Genomic DNA, 23,439 nt, shown 5'->3' on the forward strand with positions numbered 1-23,439 from the left:
CCTACTGGAAGCCTGCTTGCTTCTTGCCAACGCCCTACCCCAGATCTCCCCCAACCCCAGATCTCCGTGGACAAGCGGAGATCAGAATGCTACAGCTTCAGCCCGAGCTGCCCCTGTACCACCATCCCTGGATCCTTCCAGGGTCCATCCCTGGACCCCGAAGCACACAGTACACAACTTGCCAAAATGGATTCTACCACTTTATTCAGATAAGAGGTCACAAGCCACAGGACTTTAAAGTGCGTGAAATTCACTGGCAATAGAGCCGCACATATACCAGCCTCCCCCCGCCGGTCCCCACCACCTTGCTCCATCCATCATTACATGTCTGAGGGGGAGGGGTTAAGACCCGTCATTCAAAGGTGGGGGACAGCAGGGGATAAGGACGGGAATGCTGGAGGAACAGCAGTAGTAGTGGTCTGACACTGGGGGAGGGGATCAACCACAGTGATTCTGTACACAGAGGGAAGGGTGGGGTCAGCCTAGCCTCTCAAAGGCTGGATGTAATTTTTCCCCCATCTTCTCCTTATAGCCAGCCCCCGGCATTTCAGACAGCCCTAACTCTTCCTCCTTCATCTGTCTCTGGTTTTTCCCTATAATTTATGAGTAATTTGGAGCCCACAGTCCAGCTAGAGGGTGTCCCCTGTACACAATGCATACAGACCACAGCAGGTGTAGATTTCAGAATCATAGTGGGGGCTGGCCCAGTCTGGTGGAAAGAGGCTTCTGTCAGGAACTAGCTAGGCGTGTGCTCAGTGCTGGCTGCATGTGTGCCCACAAGTGTGGTGAGTGAGAGGATGTGAGAGTGTGTGTGTGTGTGTGTGTGTGTGTGTGTGCACGCACGTGCGTGCATGCACGTTCCACAAAAATCCCTAGGTGACAGTTTGGCCAGAGGGAACCCTACTCCTTGCTTCATGGGACAGCCAGTGGGGTTAGAGGAAGAGGGTGGTCAACACAGACTGGGGAAGAGAGGCTCTAATTCCCCAGAGAGAAGGGAGAAGCCTGCTCCCGTACCTAACACTCCCTAGGCCAGTCTGTACCTGCCCATGTCTTTTTCCCCAGCACAATGCTCCTTGTTCCCTGCAGCTCAGCACCAGCTGTTGACACAGGGGCGGCTCTCAGAGCTGGCGCCATTCTCACTCAGTTCTTCTGTTTCAAGGCAGCTCCTCCTGCCTCCACCATGACATAAGACAGAACTGAAGGAGAGTCTTCCACTGTCTCCTTCCCCCTCCTCCCTCAGGAACGAGATTTGGGCAGGGACCCCAGAGACCTCAGCTCAAACTCCACCTCAATCTATAGACCTTCTAAAGGAAATAAAGTGCTTTGCATGAATCCCAGAAAGAACGGCATCATGAACTGGCACAGGTGGCCGGCCTGCTTCTCGACACTTCAGATACCCTCTGCCGGTCTGCACCGCATGCGTGATGCCATCCCAAACACGTGCAATTTGGGAGCTCCTTGCCCACCTCCAAACACATACTGTCCTTTCCAACAGCAGGGGCTACAGACAGGAAAGTAATCAACCACTAACCTCCCCCCTCTCTAGTCCAGGCCTGCACCCCTGTACCCGGAAGAGAGGAGCAAGAGTGGCTCCCAGCCTCTAAGGGGAATGAAAGGCCTGAAGACAACTACATCTGCAGGGAACCAGAGCATCACACCCAGGCTGCAGACCCCCGCCCCCCACCCCCGTTCTTCAGTGGTGGCGTAATGCCTGCCTGCAGTCGCTAAGCCAGAACTTTGGAAGGGGCTGACAGGGCACTGGTACCTGCTCCCGGGAATCTGAAAACGTGTCTATCCATCTCCAGAGTACACAGAGAAGGTTTCTCAAAGCCTGCTGGGCCCCAAGCTTAGCAGTTTAATTACTGTCGTCAGGCTGGTTCTCACTCTCTGCCTGTGGAAGGATGGCACTCAGCTTTCCTTCTCCCAGCATTGAATATCTTTACTTAGAACCCACACTCTTTCAGTTTGAAGCCTGTCAGGAGGAAAGAGGTAGTAAGATGACCCATCTCCCCTCTGAGTTCGGTCTGTGCTGCCCGCCAGGCTCGCCTTTAACCCTGACCACTCATAAGCTCCAGGTACCAAACTTCACTTAGCCTGTCCTCTCCAGGTCTTCGGACCACAGAGAGATATGCTGGCAACCCAACTACAGAAGGACCCTTGATTTGGAAAGTTGGGGTAATGCTTGTTAGGAACCGTCCAAGTTAACTCCCGAGGCCCACAGCCTGGGTAGCTGATGAGAACTCAAGCGTAAGTCACCCGCCCCCAGCCTGTGCTCTCTTCCTCCGAGGCCTGAGGTCGGTCTCCCACTTGTGCAACTCTCTCCTGGGAGCTCAAGCCCTAGCTGCCTCTGTCTCCCCTCTCACTGAGACAGTTTTGTCCCCACTGGACACAGCTGAGGCCTCACTACAGAGGGAGCGGGTAGGGGTTTCTCGGTGTGGGAGACACATAGTGCAGGAAACTGGGGCAGCAGTGATGTGTGCATGAAAGCAGGACAGTGCCGCTACCATAAGTGCTGGCGAGGGGCCCAGGAGGCCTAAAGGACATCGGTCTCCCTCTCGATCCCCACGTACTTGAGGGCATCAGCTTGGCTGTACCTGTCCCAAAGCAGGAGGAGGAACCAGGTTACTAGCAAGGCTTTTGGGATTGAAAATAAGGAGTCCCCTCCCGTTTCACTTCCCCTCCCACTCCCTACCAGCAGCTTACAAGGCTCCCGCTTCTGAGGCGAGGCATCAGAGATCAGAACAAAGAAAAAGCCTTGCCCACCATGAGATCTTCTCCTTCATCCGTATCGCTCACCTTAAGCCCCCAAATCAGTTTCAACAGCCACCCCTTATACCTCTAGGGTCACTTCCCTAGGACTACTCCTGGCTGCCTCACCTGTAGTCGAAGAAGAGCTCTTCACCAGCCTGAATCGCCCTCTTGGCGAAGATCCCAATCCGATGATCCCCATTCACCATGACCACTGAAACAGGATAAACCCAAGGCTAGATTTCTACTTAACTCCAAGTCAACAGTCAGCAGTGAGTCTGGGCTGATTTTCTCCAAATTCCCGGTGAAAACACACATGAAGTGGAGTTAGAAAGTACTCAATGAAGGTAGTTGTCTCTCTGCTTTTAGATCTGTTATTCTGGCCAGTGATGGGGGAAAGAATTATCTTTAAAAGACTCATGTTTTGGGGGAAATGTTTATAGTGTATCCAGTGAAAAAAGCAGATTGAAAAACTGAGAGAGAGAGGCTCAAAATGATACCAGACGTGAATCATGGTTATCTTTGGACAAAGAAATAACTCAGCTGTGAAAAAACCTGAATAATGGATAGAAATCATAGTAAATGAAGCATCCACCTCCCACCCCACCTCCCAGGTTACCGGGAGCTCACCTTTGGCGTAACAGTTGGGGTTCACTGAATGGTTTGCAAATCGAATTTTGTTTCCTTTCCGGGTCGCGTCCACTACAAAATCTGTATAAAGTAAACCGAGGAAGACCGTGAGCTCACCAGGCAACTCTACAGCTTCCGGAGCCTGAGTCTGAAATCAACTCAACTGTAACAGAAACAATACAATGCAGGGGGGCCTCTGAAGCCAGCACACCCACAGGAGCTAGAAACCAGCCTCGTGTGGAAGCGCTCCCCGTGGGTGCCCCTCTTCTTGCTGGAAGCACATACCTCCCCTCCCATCTACTGGGGAGGGAGATTTCTGAGGTGTAAGTGCTCGGTGCTCTGAATACAAACACAACCCGGAAATGGAGGTTCTCCCAAAGCCAGTGAACTGTGGCTCATGGAGTCTCTGAGTTCAGTTTCACCGCTGTGCTCTGAGCATCTGCTGGAAGACTCAGAGCTGACCTGAACCTGTACTACGACCAGGGGAATGTGGTAGCGAGACCTGCCCGAGACCACCTGGGGATGCGAGAGAGCCTCCCTACCGTTGTTGAGGTTGAAGAGGAAGCTGGACATGTACTTGTCATAGACCTTCCCTCGTCGATCAGCCTCATCCTGAGAGATGAGCTGCAGAGACAGACAAGGAACAAACAGGGGGATGTGGCTGTCTGTTCAGGGCACCACACCCTGCCTCTAGAAAGGGCTGGGAGGGGGCTTATTGAGGACCACGATGAGAATCGTCGGACGGACAGCTCGGCTTCTTTCCTCCCAATCCCCACCCACCCAGGCTGACCAGCACTAAGGCTGACCAGAGTCTCCTGCCCGCACCCCTTGAGTAGCCTGACTTGCCAAAAAGCCCAAGAAAGAGTGGTTTGTTTCAGGACTGCAAACCGTTCTGTGGCATCCCCCAAGAGGCCACATGAGAACTCAGCTGAGTTATTTAGAGATTAATTCACAGAAGTCTGGCCCACAGAAAATCAGGGTTTCTCATCAGTATCTCCCCAGATAAGAATGTGGGCCAAACCGATAGCACTCACCTCACCACAGTATTCAGAAATGAATTCGTTCTTCTGCACAGACTCCTTAATGAAGGTACCCCATCCGGCCACATCTGAGGGGGCCAGCAGCAGGTGCTGGGGAAGAGGGAGTCAAACCTCAGACTACAGGGCGTGTGTGAGCCAGTGGGGGATGTGTGCTGGACGTGCATGTGTGCTGCGGGGAGCAGGGTGGAAAGAGCTAGTAACTGTAAGAGGATCTGAAAACAGAAAAGGCTCTAAGCCATTGTGTTCCGGTGGGAGGTGGTGAAAGGAGATATGACACCCCTTCCTCTAGCCCTGGGGACCTCCTGGGCCTGAGCCCATGGAACTCACTGTGGGTGTCCAGTAAAAACAGACAATGTCAACGACATGGCCCTCCTCTCTGCTCCTCTCAGCCTGGCCAGGTCAGGGGATCATTTTTCTAATCCCTCAAGGGGACCAAACACTTGATTAACTCAGAAAGCGTGTGTCTGTTAGGATTTACTGACACTGGTGTACAAACTGCCTAAGGAACCAGTAGAAAGGGGCCACTCGGACCGTCGGTCCTTCCCACTCCATCTGGCCCCGAGTCCTGGGAAAAGCCCTCACCTTCTTGAGGCCACGCTGGATGCTGCAGTTCTTACAGGAGACCACCTTGCAGTCCCAGTGCTCCGAGGCCCCACAGGTGAGACACAGGTCGGGGTCGCACTCTCGCACCGCCAGGTAGCACGGGCACTGCTTGGTGTTGCACTGGGTCTTGCAGCGACAGCCGGGAAAGCGATTCTGACCTGTGCAGGGTGCAGGCGAGGGTAGAGAGAGAAGCAGCCTAGTGCTGGGGCTCGGGTTTGACTCAAGGGACAGCAGGGAAGTCCATGTTATGGGTTCAAGGGTATGTGGCAACAGAGGAGAGAAGCTGCCTTCCCAATAATCACATACTCAAGTGTTTTTCAGAGAAAATGGAGTGCCTACCAACATTCATGCCTGAAAGTCAGAAAAGCAGCTTTGACTCTGGAGATGTGTTTCCCAGAGATTCCCTAACAATGCTCTCCCCTGCTTTGTTAGTAGAATTTGGAAGGGAGGTGGAGAGTGCCCCAGAGAAGAAGAAATCAGTGCTTTTCACTGGTAAATCCTCACTACCAAAACAAGAATCATTTTCAGAATGCATCCATTCTATCATCCTCCTCCACTCCTCCCAGCATGAACACCCATCCCTCCACTGTGGTTAGGATGGATATCTGCTCTGGGTTACGAGGTGCTTCCAGCACAACTGCCTGGGCACCAAGGTCTGCAAGCTCTGGGGGCTGCCTTCATACTGCTCAGCCTTGAGTGGAGAAGGGCACGCGGGGATAAGACGTGAGAGAGAAGCACTCTGAGCCTCTGTTCCACGCTCTGCTGACATCCAGACTGACCTGATGCTAAAACTCCAGATATGAGACTAAAACAGACACACACAGAACTGTAACCTGTATACATTGTAAAACAATATCCTGGATAGGGAGGCTGTGTTTTTGCACTTTAAGGAAAAAGATTCCCCTGTTTCTTAATGCTGCCCTGAAAGGTGAAGCTGGAAAAGCAGCTGATTTCTGTGTAATTGTTGCTTTTAAAATCATACACATCAGGGTTTTTAAAAAATGGTTTTTCCAGATCTTAAGTATCTTGCTTTCCCTGGAGAATGCTTCAAACACAGCAAGGAGAATATGAGAAGGCCCGTAAGCAGCAAAGGGCCTGGGGGGTGGGGGCCGGAGCAGAGGGAAACCTAGGATGCTGAGGCCGACTATTGCAGCAAACGGAGAACTCTTACAGTCAGGGTTGCACTGGCAGAACTTCTCACAGAAATTCTGAGTCATGATGCAGGGGCAGGTGCTGTCACAGGGCCGGTCTGGGTGGTCACAGGGCTGGTAGTTGTACACTTGGGTGGAGGAGTTATCTAGGAGAGAAAAGAACAGACAGGACACTGCTGTGCCCACACTCCCAAGCTGCCCTCCCTCCCAAGGGTCCAGTTGCCCCCATTCAAAGGAGGCTTGTTCTGATCATAACCTTGGACACACATTTAGCACCTCAAGTGAGAAGCAATCACAGGTGATGGTTCATAAGCTACAGTGGTGTGAGTTGCTTTGTGGGGAGAGTGTGGAAATGGTCCAATCACAGCAGCTATTTTAAACACTAAACAAAGCCTAAAACCTGGCAAATGGCCCATGATGAAAGTCAGTGACCACAGGCCTGTGACTCTACCTCCTAAGAGGTCTTCTCAGCTGCAGTGAGGGGCTGAGCTGTTCTCAGCTGCTGCAGGGGGACCTGCGATGTGTGCGGAGGCCATGCCGGGTCAACAAGTGCAGCCATGGGTGGGGCAGCGGGAGGGGCGGCCACAGGCTGCAACCTGAGCGGATCACCCTGGTGGAACTTACCTTTCTTCAGCTGAATTTTCCTGCAGTGAGCAGCCCACAGCCTGCAAGAGATGGTACAGCTCAGGGTCATGGCCCTGGGGAACTCTGCAGATTCGGGTAAGTGATAACATGACCTGCTCTGAGGGACTGCGGTCTGATGACTGGGGATCCTCCCCAAATCCCTTCACAGGAGGCCTGGACGTTGGTCCACGGAAGCTGGAGTCCATCCTACCTGCAGCTGGCCTATGCCTCAGGATTTAGACATGAACAACACCCCTCTCAATAAACAAACATACGTAAAAGAACAAAAACCAGATGCAAAACAAAACCCAACCCTCTACATCTATTAAAATGCTATCGTTTCTCCCCGTCTCCTCTCCCCTGCCCTCCCTCTCTTTGGGGAGGTGGAGATGTGGGGGCATTTCAGGACGGGGAGGTTGAAAGGGAGAAGACACAGGGATTTCCTTCTACATCTAGAACTGGTGTCAGTTCCTTGGGGAATAAAGCCAGGCAGAGTGTTGGACACACACACACAAAACCAAAAGACAAAAAAAAACTTCCAACCCTAAGCAAAGACTAGCTAGAAGGCAGTGTTGTTATGCAACTTAGAAAAACAACACAAATGCCCAAAACAAAAAAACCAAAGACAAAAAAAGACTCTGGTCAGAGCTGAGAAGTGGGCACAGTGGTAACTAACAGCCCAGTGAGAATAAATGGCCTCAGGGTGGAGCCACGAGGCTAGCTCACGTCCTACTGGCCGGGAGCTTAGACGGAAAACCAGTTATTTCATGGTCCACAGCATCGAGGGACAAGGGAAGGGCTGGTCCAAGGCACAGACCCACAGGGAGCACTGAGAAGGCTGGCCCCCCGCTGGGTGATGCTGAACTGATGGGCAGTGGCTGAAGAGGGAGGCAGCAGGGAAGTCCTAGGGGAGGTCAGAGCACAGGGACAGCCCGGCCATAGAAAGCCCTCTGTCCGACCCTTGCCTGTGCTTTCTCTTCTTCTTCTGTGAGGGGTTCATGAGCTCATCTGTTGGCAGCTTCAGGATAAGTGATTCTTTGACTGCGAACTGGAAGACCTGGAAGAGAAATCCAACAGGACCTGTCACTTCTCCTTGAGCTGAGTGGTCAGGTAAGTGACCCAGCCAGGTGCTGGGCTTGGGAGAGTTCTGGAGAGCTCACAGGCCGATGACTGAGCATCTTCAGTAGGGAGAGATAGAGTGGCCCTGGGACATTGGGTTACTGGCTCTGAAGTTAATTCTTAAGTGTTTATCCTGATTCGAGAAGGAGAAATACTGAGTACAGGTACAGTTTTCCTGGTCAGTAGCTTTCATCTACTGCTCTGCCTACCAAGCCCTGAGTGGGCCGATTCTTACCAACAGTATCTGCCTCTTCTTAGGAAGGGCAGCACCGTGTACCTTGTGTGACTGAGTCTGACGTGACCAGAGGTACCACCCGGCTAAGCACTAGCTCCCTCTGTTGGCGTAAAGATGTCAGAGCCTTGACTATTTCAGTAGGACAGCATTTCAGGAAGGCTGGTTCCCGTTCAACGTGCTGCTTCCCTTAGAGCGTTCGTTTTCAGCTTTTTCTTCTCCTTTTTGGTTATAGGCCCTCTTGAGATTCCGTGAAAACTATGAATCTTCTTCTCGGGAAAATACACACAAAAATGGTTTTGCACACATTTCTGCAGATTTTTAGGTCAAGAAAACCTGTGCCTTGGGGAAACAGATGTGAGCTCCATTCAGAAGGTAGGGAGCTACGCGAGCAGGGCTCAAGCGCTGGCGTTCCTCTCTCTTTGGACAGTTTGGCCCTAACACCTGACTCCCTGTCCCTGTGCTTCAGTCTGTCTTCTCACCGCAGGCTTTTCCTGCCTCCAGAGTATCAGCAGCTGCTATCAGATTGCGATTCTACAGATGAGCTGAGCGAGATGGGCAAGTTCCAGGCCCAGCTCTTAGGGGTCCTATTTAGAAAATCTGATGATTCCACATTTGAAGAATAAAGCAACTGAGAAGACTGATGGGTGGGGTGAGGTGGGGGCAGAAGCAGGAGCAGCAGTGGAAATGCAAGCTAAGAAGATCCCCAGAAAGACCCAGGAGTCCCTTCTAGGAAATGGGTCCACATTTAGAAGGAAAGGCAGGAACCAAAAAAAAAAGCTGAAGAGGGTAGAAACATCCAGAAGAGGTAGAGAGTGGCTAGAGACAGAAATAAGAATTCAGCAAGGAGAGCAGATCCCCAAACCTTGCTAGGCCTGGCATTCGCAGGAGGTCCCATGTTTGGGGCACCCACCTCATGGCCCAGAAGCACAGGCTCATGAAGGACTGAGCTTTAGAAAGCTTTTGTCCAGACAGGCAGTCTTACAAAATGGCAAAAAGGGGACTTCCCTGGTGTCGCAGTGGTTAAGAATCCACTTGCCAATGCAGGGGACACAGGTTCGATCCCTGGTCCAGGAAGATCCCACATGCCGCGGAGCAACTAAGGCCGTGCGCCACAACTACTGAGCCTGCGCTCTAGAGCCCATGAGCCACAAACCACTGAGCCCACACGCCACAACTACTGAAGCCCGCACGCCTAGAGCCCATGCTCCGCAACAAGAGAAGCTACTGCAATGAGAAGCCCGCACACCACAACAAGAGAAAGTTCGCACGCAGCAACGAAGACCCAAGGCAGCCAAAAAAAAAAAAAAAAAAGGCAAAAGGGCCACCAGAGTAGCAACTTGTTCTTGTTCCTTTCAGACAGTACCTGTTTGCACGTCTTAGTCCCCAGAAGCCTGGCTATTGAACAGAAGTTGTTGAAGTAGGTGCCGTGAAAGACTCGAAAAAGAGATTCTTCAGCCCCGGTCCACTCCACAGGCTCCGAGGGTGCTTCCACTACACAGAGCTGAGGTGGGGCCGGACTAGCCTTCTGTTTCGTGGGGGTCTGACAGCGAGAGTTAGCCTCTAAGAAAGGAAGAAATAAGAGAAACAGAAGAAGGTGGAGTGCAGTTGTCATCAGTAGTGTGCCACAGACTCAGTACTTCATTCTAAAGGCAGAATCATTAGGAACAAAAATGTTCCCTGTCCTTACTGCTTACAGGTGAACACGTGGAAAGAATGAACAATTTTAAAAGGTAGTGATGTTAGGTGTTAGGCAATGGTCCTGGGTTTACCTTGTGTGGAAAGAAGAGATCATTTTCTGTTCACTGTACCTGAAGAACTGGAGGCCCAGTCATTGCCAGTGTCCCTGTCACTGTCCCCTTCTTTGGTCTCAGCCACAGCAGAGGCTGAAGTGTTGGAACAGGAAGCACTGACCACGTGGTGCCTTCGCCGGCGACGCCCGGAGCACTTGGAGCGAGGGTTGTGGAGCATGGCATACTCCTTTGCTCCTTCCTGCAATGGCCGTGTCACAGTTAGGAAACAGAACCAGGCCCAGAGCCACCACGTTGTTCCCGTCATCACAAACTATCTTCAATATCTGGGCTTACTTACAACAATGCCTTTTCTTTTTCTTTCTTTTCTCTGTACCACATAAGTATGACCACATGATAGTTTCTTAACATTCTAAAGCTTACAAACTTATACCTCTTCACAAAACAGCTGCCCTATAAAATAATCTTTAGAAAGATATAATCAATGCATCTATGCACCTTCAACTGTCTGGTGAGTTGTATCTTACGTTCATTTGCATGCTAGCTGTCTGGAATTTGAGAACATATTCTCCTGTAGATGAGAAAATGAGGTTCAGGGACTTCCCTGGTGGTGCAGTGGCTGAGAATCCGCCTGCCAACGCAGGGGATACGGGTTCGATCCCTGGTCCGGGAAGATCTCACATGCCGCGGAGCAACTAAGCCCATGTGCCACAACTATTGAGCCCACGTGCCGCAAATACTGAAGCCCGTGCTCTTTAGGGCCCACATGCCACAACTACTGAAGCCCGTGCCGAGCCCATGCTCTGCAACAAGGGAAGCCACCGCAATGAGAAGCTCGGGCACTGCAGCGAAGAAGAGTAGCCCCCGCTCGCCGCAACTAGAGAAAAGCCCGCGCACAGCAACAAAGACCCAAAGCAGCCAAAAAAAAAAAAGAAAAGAAAGAAAGAAAATGAGGTTCAGAGAGGGGAAGGGACCTGCTGAGAGCATGTAGTTAGTACTCCAGAGTAGGTACAAGAATCAGGGCTCTTGGTCTCCAGGCCTCACTCTTCCTTACATTTAACCACACGGTCTCTGTTTCAATAAGAAAATGTATGATCCCTGAATTTGTATAATATTCCTACTTAATTTTGGAACTTCCCTCCAAGTCAGTATTTTAAACTTGGAAGAATACTGTTTTGTTACTTTATAGCTACGTTTATTGTGGGGTTTTGTTTTGTTTTGTTTTAAAGACCAAATAACATCATTCAGCTTGATCATCTGTCTTCTCACCGGACTTGGTTTCCAAAGATTTCTAGCTGTTTCTGAAAACTAAATCTATAAGTAAAGGATAAAGGTTTACCATTACTAAGGATATTCAGAAGGCCCTAAAAGAAATTCCAAGAGAGAAGTTTTGAATTTAATTGAATCTGATATTAAGGGCCTATGCTACGATGTGACACACACAAGATTCCAGGAAAACTGCTGTGGAGAGGGCAATGTCCTTCTGAGTTATGTAAATGCTGGTATGTTGACATAACATGGTGTTAAAAACAAAAAAGCATGGACTGTGGAGTTAGACCAGAGCTTGAGTTTCCTCACTGCCACACCACTGACATAGTAACAATCTTGAGGCAAAATATGTAACTTTTATAACCTATAGTTTCTCCACCTCAAGATGTTGTTATAAGCATGAAAATAAGATAATATATGTTAAGGGCCAGCCTACTGCTTGACACGTAGGAAAGCGTTAATACATATTACGGAAAAAATAAATCAGACAAAGTCTATTTATTCTTTTGCTTTACCATATGGCACATTTTCCAGATTTTTATCCAGTGAAACGCTCTACCATCTTCCTTCTATTATCCCACTAAAGATGGTCCCAGAGGCACTTGGCTGTATAACCTCATTTTATTTGGTAGCAGAAATTTTATCAAGGTATTTTATTCTTTACCTAAGCTCACCCTGTTGTGTAGAAAGCAGAACTGTGTCTTTGGCAAGTCCAACTGAACCTATTCCCTTCGAGCTCTCAGTGTACCGCCTCCCCACATGAATGCAGGAGACTTTATGCCGCTGCATGAGGTCTGTCCATCGGGGAAGGGTCCATCTGGTTGATTAACTCACATAAGACATCAGCACCTTCACGTGTTATTCCTCCTACATTTATATGCATTTAAAGGGAGACAGCAAAGAAAATGGTGTCTCACACACACATACAGCTCCAGTTCAAACAACACAGTTTCAGACTCTGAAATCTGAGTAGCTGATATTTAGAGCGAGAAGGCCTTCAATGTTCTTCAAACCTCGCTCCACAAGACTAACTTCACAGTCCTACTGCTGCAGTAACTGGGAGCTCCTTAAGAGCAGAAGCCATGTTTCATCTGTACCGTGTGACCCCCAGGGTGCTGTGTACCAGCTCACTTGGTTTGTGTTTCCTGGGGTAGAAAGCCCAAGGACCATTTCCTGTTCAGTTTTCAACAAAGTTTAACAATGGCAGAACAGCTTAAAAACGTACCAGCAAAAGGAAGCAGTCTGTGCCACATGGTTCCGGCTCAATCTTGATTTCTTTGTTCTTGCGTTTATATACATTAGGGGTGGCATGAAAAGCTGGAAAACACAAAACTGTCCTGTTGCCAATGGTTCATCCACTTGACAGGAGGGGGAGGAACAAAATTGAATTAGGGAGCTACTGCAGGAGAATTTAAATATAAACAGCTATCATCAAGGTGCACAAAACCAAATCATTTCTGACATCAACACACTTCTTCCAAAGCTAGGGGGTACTCGGGGACAACTGTGTTGCTGGTTATTCTGTCCTGACCATGCAAAGCACACTGCACTATAACTGAACAAGAGAAAATAGAATGGGCCCTTTGTAAAACCATCATCAGACCAGAAGCCGGGAACTCTATCGGATAAACTGAAATAAAGAGAAGGAAATGGTGGCTGGGGATGGAAAACAGGAGAGCATTTCAGGGTCGTCCCACTCACGGTGAAGGAAGCAGTCGTATTTAAAGCAGCGCCGGCAGAAGAGCGTGTGGAAGGAGTGCAGGGACTGCTCCCGCTGCACGGACTTAGCATTGGGGCCATCGATGTTGGGTGTGCACTGAGGGGGCAGTGCATTGGGGTCTGACATCTCTGTGAGCTCTCGATACCTAGTTAAGAAAAGAGAGGTGAGAGTTCCTTCCAAGGGAATGTTTGCACTGAGAAAATGCACACTGAGTAGTGACAGTCATCGCGAATGGTCTGCCAAGGGAGAATGGACGTTTTTTTATAGGTCTTGATGTATAACCAAGTGGGTTCACCACTGTAATTATGCTGGGCTCGGCGTGTGTCTGAAAGTAAAGGGAGGCAAAGATTTGATAAATATGGTGCTGGAGTAACTCTCCAGAAAAGTGGCAAAATCTTTAAACTTCTCTGCCCAGACTTACTTAAAAGCCAGCAAATGATGTCCCTTAATATGGGAATGCGCATTCAGAGATAATCAGAAGTGTAGGCCAATCATAATGCACTTACCAGAAATGGGGCTTTTTATGAACCAAAAACAAGCTTGTATGAAAGCTTCCCCCCGCCCCCCGGTGCTCTACATGGCCTGCAGGGGGCAGCGTTCCCTACCTCTCCTTCATGTCATCTGGGACACCATTTTCAGGGAACATTGAGGCAATCGCACTGAAGATCATGTCATTTGGGAACTGTTTCTTGGAACTCTTTTTGTTGCCTGAATTAGAAAGACAAAAAGTTCCTGCGTGCCATAATCAGAATATGCAAACAAAGCTATTCGATCGTTTCTCCTTTTGTCACGGCATTTTGATTAGAGCTGCTCTGTTAACCTAACCATTGACGGTTTAGGAATACATGAAGAAGGTCAGTGCTACCTGGACCTATCTAATAGGCCACCAGTAAATAAGGAAATCAGATTCATCTACATGTTAACAACAAAATCCACAGTCCAGGGGAATTCCCTGGCGCTCCAGTGGTTAGGACTCTGAGCTTTCACTGCCGAGAGCCTGGTCGGGGAACTAATATCCCACAAGCTGTATGGTGTGGCCAAAAAAAAAAATCCACAGTCCCAGACAGAATCTGGAGGTGAAAACAGAAGTTTTTATGGAGAGACCTGAGTGCAGAAGGACCCCACCATAATATTGATGCTGAAAAACAAGATAGATACTATAACTTCGTTATAACGAGAGAGAGACTATGTGTCTAGACATATAGTATAATTAGATAACATAAAGTATAATTAAATGTGAAATTAATTAAATAATTAAATATTGACTAACATGGGAAAATGCTCATGATGTATAAGATTAAATAAATAAGGGGTATAAAATTATGTATGGGTATACACACATATGTGGCGTGACACCAATTTCACATACCACATATGTATGTTAATTTACATATGTACTTTTTAAAAATTGAGGTATAATTGATATATAATATTGTACCCATTTTAGGTGTACATATGTATATTTATATATATACATTTTTTAAGTCTAGAAGGAAATATTAATACTGGTTATTTCTAGGCAGCAGCACAACAGGGTAATTTTATTTTCTTCTTTATAATTTTCCGTATATTCCAAAGACACTATTTTTATAATTAGAAATGCACAATGATTACTGTCTAAGTTCTCCTACTTTCTTCTTCAGCTAGATCACAGCTATCTTAAACCATTAGTCAGTGAGCACATTTTCCTTTTAAGTGGACCAATGAGAAGCACCAACAGCCTTTAATAAGCAATAAACTTCTGTTTTTGCCTTCCTCCCTCTCACTGTCACTTTCACGGTGGAATTAGGAAGTCACGCTATTCACCTTCAATAGCATGTCGTTTTCTCTTTCTTGTTACTGGCAGATCCTCTTTGCTGTCATCTTGCTTTCCATCTGAGGTGTCGTTGTGCCCTTCTTCCTCCTCATCGGAGTATTGATTCAGAGCATCTACCAACTCCAAGAAAACAGCATCACTAATCAGGACAGACCCGGGAATCATCTCTGAAATATAAGATTTAGATGGATGAGCAGTGGTCATTTTATAGTCCATTAGTCCTCCTGGGAAGATTTTCCTGTGTTCACTCCTGAGACCCAGATAGATAATATATGTACATTTTTATGTGGACAACCAGGGAATTACAATAATTGGATTGGCTCATACAACTGCAACAGTTCAGCTGGCTGGAGTGGGAAATCCAGTTATGGGCTTTCTTTTTACTGGGGTCTTCACTTCCTCAGTAATATCAACCTGTATTTATGGTCCAAAATATCACAAAAGTGTTCCAACAATACAAATGGGACAGAGGAAGATGATAAAATGAAAATGTACTTGGTTTTGCTGCTGATGGGTCAGTAGTGACTTCTTTGAATCAAAAGACAGCATACTTGTTTAAAAAATCATACTATCAAAATATGGGGTTATACTACAACTTAGGATAAAGCCTCTGAACACTAGGGGGCACTGTGTATAAATAATGCATTTCAACAGCATCACAGCAGCACCCACAATTGTCAAAAGATCAGGTGAGGCTATTGGTTTGCGAGTCCACGGAGAGTCTCTCCCTATCTCCCCTTCGTACACACTAACGCCTTTTCTAGAACTACAACTAAATACAAATGACTTGCCTTTGAAATCGTATACAAGCCACTGTGTCCCTGTCCTTTGAAGTAAAAGGCTTTTGCTTTAGTCTCCCAGGCCTTCCCTGAGTCACCAAAAGACTGGCTCAAGAGGTAACAATTAGGAAATGTGAAGATGCAGAAACAAAGAATAGCTGTTGGGCCAGGAAACTGGTAACAGTTTAGACTACAAACCTACAACGTAGGAGAACCACCGTAGTCCCAGTTCCCCGAAAGATATAGATACAGGCCTGACACATGTTCCTAAGTTGTCTTACAAAACGCAGACGCCCACCAGAGGAAAACTGCTGACCACAAGTATGCAGACCCTAGACTGGTTGAAACCAGAAAGTTGATGATGCTTGAAATTTCACCCTGATGCCAACCAATCCAAGCATTGGGCACCAGCGGATCACGCGCCCTGCGGCCCCCTTCCTCACATTGCCTTTAAAACCCCTTCTGTGAAAGCCATCAGGGAGTTCCGGTCCTTTGGGCATGGCCTGTCTTTTCTCCTTGCTTGGCACCCTACAATAAATGCCGTACTTTCCTTCACCCCAACCTGGTGTCAGAAGATTGGCTTTACTACATGCGGACAAGCAGACCCAAGTTTGGTTTGGTAACACTTTTAGGAAAGTCAGAATATTCTAACCAACTTCTGGGAGATCCAGGGGGTATTTGGATCTAAGGAGAGAGGTTATACTCATTGCCAGTCTCACAGAAAGGGAAACAAAGAACAAAACAGCCTTGGATGGATTTATGGAAAACTCCTAAGATCAAACTTATTTGTTCACTAAACTTTCTCTCTAGCCACTGATTACTTTTATGTCCCATCTCCTTTTTTTGGCCATGCCACGTGGCTTGTGGGATCTTAGTTCCCCAACCAGGGATTGAACCCGGGTCCCTGGCAGTGAGAGCTTGGAGTCCTAACCACTGGACCATCAGGGAATTCCCCCAACTCCTTTTAAAATTGAATAGGGGTGTTGGTAATATAAAATGTTTACTCCCAGCCATGTGGTGACATTGAAATATTCTTCAGTGTATCCACCATGAGGCAGCAGATAAAAGCAAGACAATGCTGCATCAGATAAGAGGCACCATCCTAACAAAGTCCAGGAGCCCAGCGCCACTACCTTCTTCACCGTGCACTTTGCCATCGTAGTTATTGATCAGCTCCTCAATGAAAGTCTCATCTTCTTCTTTCACCTCGTCTCCCATGTAGGGAATATTGCACAAAACTGTCTCATCTTCTACCTGAAATCAAAGCAGATGTGATTCATTCCATGAATCCACTGTGAAGCTCCTCTTTCCTGTTTAAAGGAACCTTTGCCAAGCCTTTTTTGCTGCCTTGAAGCCCCTGAAAATGCCTTTGGTTACAAAGTTAACTACATTTTAAAGACTGGCCATTTTGTTTTGCCAACAAAACCTCAAATGGAAGGGAGTAATGCTACTCTTGGAAGAAAAAAAGAAGTCAGTTTTACTATTGGAGAATATTAACTACCAAATGTTAAGCTGGATATTAACAATGATATTAACAATGATATTAACAATGATATTTTCACCAACATCTAGAATGTGACAGCACATTTCTTTTTCACAGTGATTCCATCTATTACGTCATTTTACCCACTAAACATCATTGTGAAATAGGTACAAATATCACATAAACAACAGCCTAAAAGGTCTTCAATTCTAATTCTTCTCATAAGTGGAGAGACAGATGAAAGGAAGGCTTCCAAGAGTATAATCTGCAGTATAACTGGAATGTTTATAACAGAAACTGGCAACCATAAAGTATTTGTATATTCTATTATATAGACTAAGACTAACCTCGGATAAACATAATAAAAAATTATGATTACAATTCAAATTACTCACACTCAGTGGGAATCTAAAGTCAATTGCAGTACAAGCTATGTATATTTTCTGGCAATAAACAATACTAATGGATCATTTTTATTTTATTCTATTTTATTTTATTTTATCTTATTTTATTTTTTGGTTCAGCAGAGAATGGTCATTCTTAGTTCTCCAACTATCAGGTAAAATTACTCTGAAGTTTTCTTCTAAGAGATGATTTCCTTCTGTAAACCTAAACCCTATTCCAGTCAGCAGAACTGCTATCTGTCACCAGGCATGATAAGCGATTGCCATGATATTTACAGAGGACTGATTATCAGAACCACAAATAATCCTAGTAGGAGTCAGCATAAAGGCGCAGATGAAAGGACTGTAGATCCATGTGCACCTCTGTTATCTTAGTTGCTTTCATAGCATCTTGCCTTTAGGGGATTAAGAAAGGATTGCTCCATCAGCAGGGAGTTGTCAACCTGCTGAAAGAAATGTCTGATTTAGACTGCATTTAACTGCACATAATGTTATAAAATTGGGCCAAGGCAGTAAAGGAAAATTGGACTCTTGCCCAGTCTCTTTCATTCAAAAAAGAACCAGCATCAATTCTGAGGTACACTTCAGAGAGCACAAAATCTAACAAGTTAGAACAACTTGCAATATGTGTTTTTCAGAGTCAATAAATTACAAAAACATTCTGCTCTGCAGGTCCAAGCTTTGTTAAGTATATTCTGACAATATTTACCCTGAGAGGAGTGCCAGCATATCAACATTAAAAAAAAAAATCATTAAGTTTAAACAATCACCACGGTACTTTCAATACGTACCATAAAGTTCTGCTGGAGAGGCGACCAGGAATACATGATGGGAACCAACGCAACTGTGTTCAGAGACCTCATTAACATATGCTGGCTTGCAAATCCTGGGAAAATGCTCTCTATGGTACACTGAAATATAAGAAATGACATGGAAAGGGAAGGGCAAGCACACAGCCCATGAGAGAATTGGAGTTTCCTTCCAAAATGATCCCAGTAGCCTTCTACTTCTTACAAATTAATAAGCTGAGGGTTTTGTAACAATCAGCTCCTAAAAGGAACAACTCAAGTGTAAACCTGTGGGAAGCAGGAACTGTCTCTTATTCACCTGTGCATCCCCTACAGAGTCCAGCACAGTGCCTCCCACACTCAACTGATGTTTATCTCAATCTAAAACTGTTGGTCTCCTTGGGCTGAACCCAACAGCAAAGGGCCTCTGAGAGTCCTGGGAGATAAGGAGGAAGATAAGGAAGTTTTCCTGAAGACCTAAACTTTAAGACAGTGGACATCAACTTAGCTGCATAGCTTGATGGGGACAGTACAGGGAGAAGCAAAGTAGTAGAGAGATTACAGTCACATTCTGCTTTGGGAAAGAAAGTTGCTCTCAATAAACTATCTGCTTTTTATATTTAAAAAATATTATCTCTATAAGAAACTAGGATGATTTTTTAGTTTAGAGAAAGGGATGTCCCTTTGATCAATATACTCCTATCCATTATCCACGGCATTCCTTTCCCAATTTCAAAGTAGTGGAGGTGCCAAACAAGACACAAAAAAGGCTGCTTTGAAGCTTGTACACAGAGCCCAGGATGGTAGACAGTAAACGTCTTATTTTTCTATGAAAAACTCATGATTATACTCATTAACTGAGGAGAACAATTACCATCCCAGTTATTCAAAGATGACTACAGTAGCTGTATCCATTATCCTTATTTTCTAATATCACAAATACAGAAAAAAACCCTTAAGTTCAAGGAAGAGAGGAAGGCTGAGCTTAGACACTGGAAGTACCTTTTTGAGAAAAGGATGCCCACTCACAGGCTTCATCAACTGAACAGGTTGGACACGAAGCTTCTTCCATTCTTCATTGAGGATCTGGGTTTTTTCTTGAACTTTTGCAAAATTTGCTACATACAGAGCCTAGCAGAGCCAAAGAAAAAACTGTTAGGATTTCAAGAGAAGACTAAGAAAAAAGAAATCCAACCCCTCCATATTGGATCAATATGTTAAAATACATAACCTTTCAGTTAAGAAGTATTTTTACCTTTGCACCCATATTCGCCTGAAGCCGTTTAAGTTGCCGAAGTCGCATGTATTCAGATTTAACTTTCCTCTTCCAGTAAGTGATACATTTGGAAGTTGGGGGGTTTGGTATATCCATTTTGCTGTAATCAAAGAGAGGCAGAGATGACAAATAGCATTCAACTGCCTGGAAATGAAGCATTCCACAAATTCAAATAAACATGGTCAATTATGCTTTCATTCCCGTTACGTTTAGTCATAAAAACGTAAGCTTAAAGAACCCAAATCTATGAGTCTAACAGAAACTTCCAATTAAGAAAAGATTTCATACCAGCAATTTCTGGTCTGATTACCCACAAGCTTAGCCTCTGTCCTCCTGTGGTACCTTGTTTTTAATTTAGCTCTCAAGAAGTTCTTTCACAGATATTTAGGAACTTGGATTACTTGGAAATTTGGAAGTCTACCCACTACCTTATTAAGAGAAATGTTTAGCAAGAACTAAGTTAATATCAAAGAGCTTCGTGGAAAGATCCACCCACAGGATAAAACTACACCCGCCAAACTGCCTAAATCTACCACATGCCTAGCAATAAAGGTCAGATATGACAACAGTATAATCTTATCTCCAAATCAAGACACATGGAAATATAACATTGCAAATCAAATAACATTGCAAATCACTTTTTTGGGGGGGCAGTGTTTGAATTAAGGTTCACAGTTTTAAAGAAGTACTTATTGTACCACACTCTACCTACCTCATAGAATGCAGGGCAAAGGGTATAGTTTTACAGGTGTCTTCTGTTCTTCAGAGGAATGGCAAGACACAAAGGCCAAACAAATGTTCAGCTTTTCAAAAGAGAACAGACAGTGGTTTCAAGTCAGTGGAGCATGTTTAGACCCTGATTCCCTCAGTAGGATGCTCCCTAAGAACTATGAAGACTTTGAGGTCTCTGCTACCACTATATCTGCATATAAGTCAGGTCCTAATAATACTTGGTCCTAATAATACAGGTCCTAATAATGCCATTTGAGAAGTGTGCTTTATTTTATTGAATTCTATCCTTCCAGTCATACATACAAATATATTCTCACAATTACTAAGTGTGCTTTTCTGCACCAATTTCTAGGCTCAGCCAGCAGGTCCAAAAATTAATATTTTAGAGAAAGAACAAATATTAAGTGCATGTAAAAATTCAATAAAATCTGCAAGGTTATGTTTTCATTCTACATCAACTACTTAGGTTTCCTGGAGAACGAAGCCTATTTATTTCACCTAACATTCTACATTTCTAAAAACATTACAAGGAGCTATGAAGAGCCAAAATTTGAAACAGAAACTAAAGTTTAGAAGCATTTTATTTATTTATTTGTCTGCATCGTGCGGCATGTGGGATCTTAGTTCCCCGACCAGGGATCGAACTTGTGTCCCTTGCAGCGGAAGTGCAGAGGTTTAACCACTGGACCGCCAGGGAAGTCCCCTAGAAGCATTTTTAAATTACCTGTTTTCACCCATAAGAAATGACAGCACAGACAAGAAAGCAGCAAAATTTAACCCACTGTCACACATATGCCACCACCAGATCATAATTATATCTCATGCTACTGGACTTCAAGAGGACTATATCTGAATGTTTCATTTAAAGAACCAGACGGATTGGTGTAATGCTATGTTAAACTTAAAGGATAAATGAAGTAAGGACAGAATAGCAAAGAAGCAGACAGACTCACTGTGTTTACTGTTAAAGCAATCAAGTGATTCAAGCTCTTAAAAACAGAATTCTCTGTGAGTTAAATATTATCTCTCTGGCGGAAGGGAATTTAACAACGACAATACCATAACCTAAGAATTTGAATCCCAGAAGCTAAGGTACTACGGTGCTGGGTTATAACAAAAATTAAGCAGACCTGAATTTCTTTCCTATAAATTACAGCATCTTTCTTCTTCCTACAACTTTTAAGTACTTCTCATGCCTCTATGGAATGGGGACCAAAAGAGGGACTCTTTTTTAGAATGAAAAAACCATTTAAGAACATACACCCTGCTCACATGTAATATTAAGCAGTTGCTCATATAATTTCTGCCCTGAACAAGCTTAATAATAATCTGCTTTAGGAAATGAAAAAATGATTCAAATCTAGGACAAAATGCCTCCCTAAGAAACCTTAGGTTACCCTTATCGAGACCCACATGACCCAAACAATTGGTTTTGTACTGCAATCCCTCTCCCATTCCCTTTGGAACTCATTTTCCCCTTTTTTCACTTTTTAAAATTTTTTCATAAATTTCTTTATTTTTGGTTGCGTTAGGTCTTCATTGCTGCGCGCAAGCTTTCTTTAGCTGCGGTGAGTGGGGGCTACTCTTTGTTGCGGTGCGTGGGCTTCTCATTGCGGTGGCTTCTTTTGCTGCGGAGCACGGGCTCTAGGCGCGTGGGCTTCAGTAGTTGTGGCTCTTGGGCTCTACAGTGCAGGTTCAGTAGTTGTGGCACATGGGCTTAGTTGCTCCGAGGCATGTGGGATCTTCCCTGACCAGGGCTCGAACCTGTGTCCCCTGCATTGGCAGGTGGATTCATAACCACCGCGCCACCAGGGAAGCCCTCCCTTTTTTTTTTTTTTTTTTTTTGCGTTACGCGGGCCTCTCACTGTCGTGGCCTCTCCCGTTGCAGAGCACAGGCTCCGGACCCGCAGGCTCAGCGGCCATGGCTCACGGGCCTAGCCTAGCGCTCCGCGGCATGTGGGATCTTCCCGGACTGGGGCACCAACCCGTGTCCCCTGCATCGGCAGGCAGACTCTCAACCACTGCGCCACCAGGGAAGCCCTCCCCTTTAAAAAAAAAAAAAATTATTTATTTGTTTGGCTGCGTTGGGCCTTAGTTGCAGCATGCGGGATCTAGTTCCCTAACCCAGGATCTAGTTCCCTAACCAGAGATCGAACCCAGGTCCCCTGCATTGGGTGCGTGGAGTCTTAACCGCTGGACCACCAGGGAACTCCCACTCATTTCCCTTTTTGAAACAGTAAGCTTAAGGTAGGTTGCTCCATCCATTTAAAACTGGAGACCAGGAATCCCCTGGTGGTCAGTGGTTAGGACTCTGCATTTTCACTGCCAAGGGCCTGGGGTTCAATCCCTGGTTGGGGAACTAAGATCGTGCAAGCCATGCAGCACAGCCAAAAAAAAGAAAAGGAAAGAGAGAGAAAGGGAGGGGGGGGGAGAGAGAGAAAGAGAGAGAGAAAAAGGAAGGAAGGAAGGAAGGAAGGAAAGGGTCCCAGTCATTGAGCCGCAGCCGAGGACTCAGCAGCCTCCCCTCGAGCCCCCTCGCTTCCTGACGCTCCGTCCCCCCAACCCGCCGTCTTCTGTCTTACGCAGGTGCAGGTCGTTTCCACCAAGGAAAAGGAATCATATGGTATGTCCACTATCCAGAACCTCCACTCTTTCGACCCCTTTGCTGATGCCAGTACGGGTGATGATCTGCTTCCTGCTGCCGCTGAGGATTATAGCCATCTAAGAATTTAACAGAGAAATGGCAGGAAGACCCTTACTACTGTCCAAGGGATAGCTGATGATTACGATAAAAAGAAACTAGTGACGGCATTTCAGAAGAAATTTGCCTGCGATGGAACTGTAATTGAGCGTCCAGAATATGGAGAAGTAGTTCAGCTACAGGGTGACCAGCGCAAGAACATATGCCAGTTCCTCGTAGAGACTGGACTGGCTAAGGACGATCAGCTGAAGGTTCATGGGTTTTAAGTGCTCCTGGCTCACTGAAGCTTAAGTGAGGATTTCCTTGCAATGAGCAGAATTTTCCTTCTGTCCCTTGTCACAAGTTTAAAAACCTCACAGCTTGTGTAATGTAACCATTTGGGGTCTGCTTTTAACTTGGACTAGTGTAACTCCTTCATGCAATAAACTGAAAAGAGCCATGCTGTCTAGTCTTGAAGTCCCTCATTTAAACAGAGGTCAAGCAGTAGGCACCTGGCAGTGTCCGGCCTGAAACAAAGCAATAACGGCGATGTTTCAGCCAAGTCCAGAGCCCCAAGATCACAGGCGGCTATGT

At 46.1% G+C, this 23,439-nt stretch overlaps 1 protein-coding gene and 1 pseudogene across 5 annotated transcripts in view; one reads left to right on the top strand and one right to left on the bottom strand.

The window, feature by feature from the left end:
* EZH1 (enhancer of zeste 1 polycomb repressive complex 2 subunit) overlaps positions 1–23,439 on the bottom strand; it is a 32,176-nt gene that overhangs the window by 397 nt on the left and 8,340 nt on the right. The window contains exons 1-21 of one of the 5 annotated variants that reach the window (XM_027094814.1): positions 22,748–22,868; positions 20,146–20,236; positions 19,413–19,533; positions 19,160–19,288; positions 18,161–18,280; positions 16,616–16,736; positions 14,694–14,870; positions 13,493–13,595; positions 12,869–13,032; positions 12,393–12,484; positions 9,959–10,139; positions 9,514–9,710; positions 7,762–7,853; positions 6,797–6,837; positions 6,193–6,318; positions 5,001–5,179; positions 4,413–4,508; positions 3,921–4,002; positions 3,379–3,459; positions 2,878–2,962; positions 188–2,594 (exon numbers count right to left, since the gene is read on the bottom strand). In XM_027094814.1, the coding sequence (XP_026950615.1) occupies positions 2,534–2,594; positions 2,878–2,962; positions 3,379–3,459; positions 3,921–4,002; positions 4,413–4,508; positions 5,001–5,179; positions 6,193–6,318; positions 6,797–6,837; positions 7,762–7,853; positions 9,514–9,710; positions 9,959–10,139; positions 12,393–12,484; positions 12,869–13,032; positions 13,493–13,595; positions 14,694–14,870; positions 16,616–16,736; positions 18,161–18,280; positions 19,160–19,288; positions 19,413–19,533; positions 20,146–20,150 (2,253 nt within the window). In that variant the 5' untranslated portion in view covers positions 20,151–20,236; positions 22,748–22,868 and the 3' untranslated portion in view covers positions 188–2,533. Of the gene's footprint in view, positions 1–187; positions 2,595–2,877; positions 2,963–3,378; positions 3,460–3,920; positions 4,003–4,412; positions 4,509–5,000; positions 5,180–6,192; positions 6,319–6,796; positions 6,838–7,761; positions 7,854–9,513; positions 9,711–9,958; positions 10,140–12,392; positions 12,485–12,868; positions 13,033–13,492; positions 13,596–14,693; positions 14,871–16,615; positions 16,737–18,160; positions 18,281–19,159; positions 19,289–19,412; positions 19,578–20,145; positions 20,237–22,747; positions 22,869–23,439 lie in introns of those variants that run through there. The other 4 variants (XM_027094817.1, XM_027094816.1, XM_027094815.1 and 1 more) reach the window with 4 other exon arrangements.
* LOC113613809 (eukaryotic translation initiation factor 1 pseudogene) lies at positions 22,595–23,314 on the top strand (annotated as a pseudogene).

Source organism: Aethalodelphis obliquidens, unplaced genomic scaffold (assembly GCF_003676395.1).
Source record: "Aethalodelphis obliquidens isolate GAN/ISIS:26980383/991018 unplaced genomic scaffold, ASM367639v1 scaffold89, whole genome shotgun sequence".
In the NCBI taxonomy this organism is placed as follows: Eukaryota; Metazoa; Chordata; class Mammalia; order Artiodactyla; family Delphinidae; genus Aethalodelphis; species Aethalodelphis obliquidens.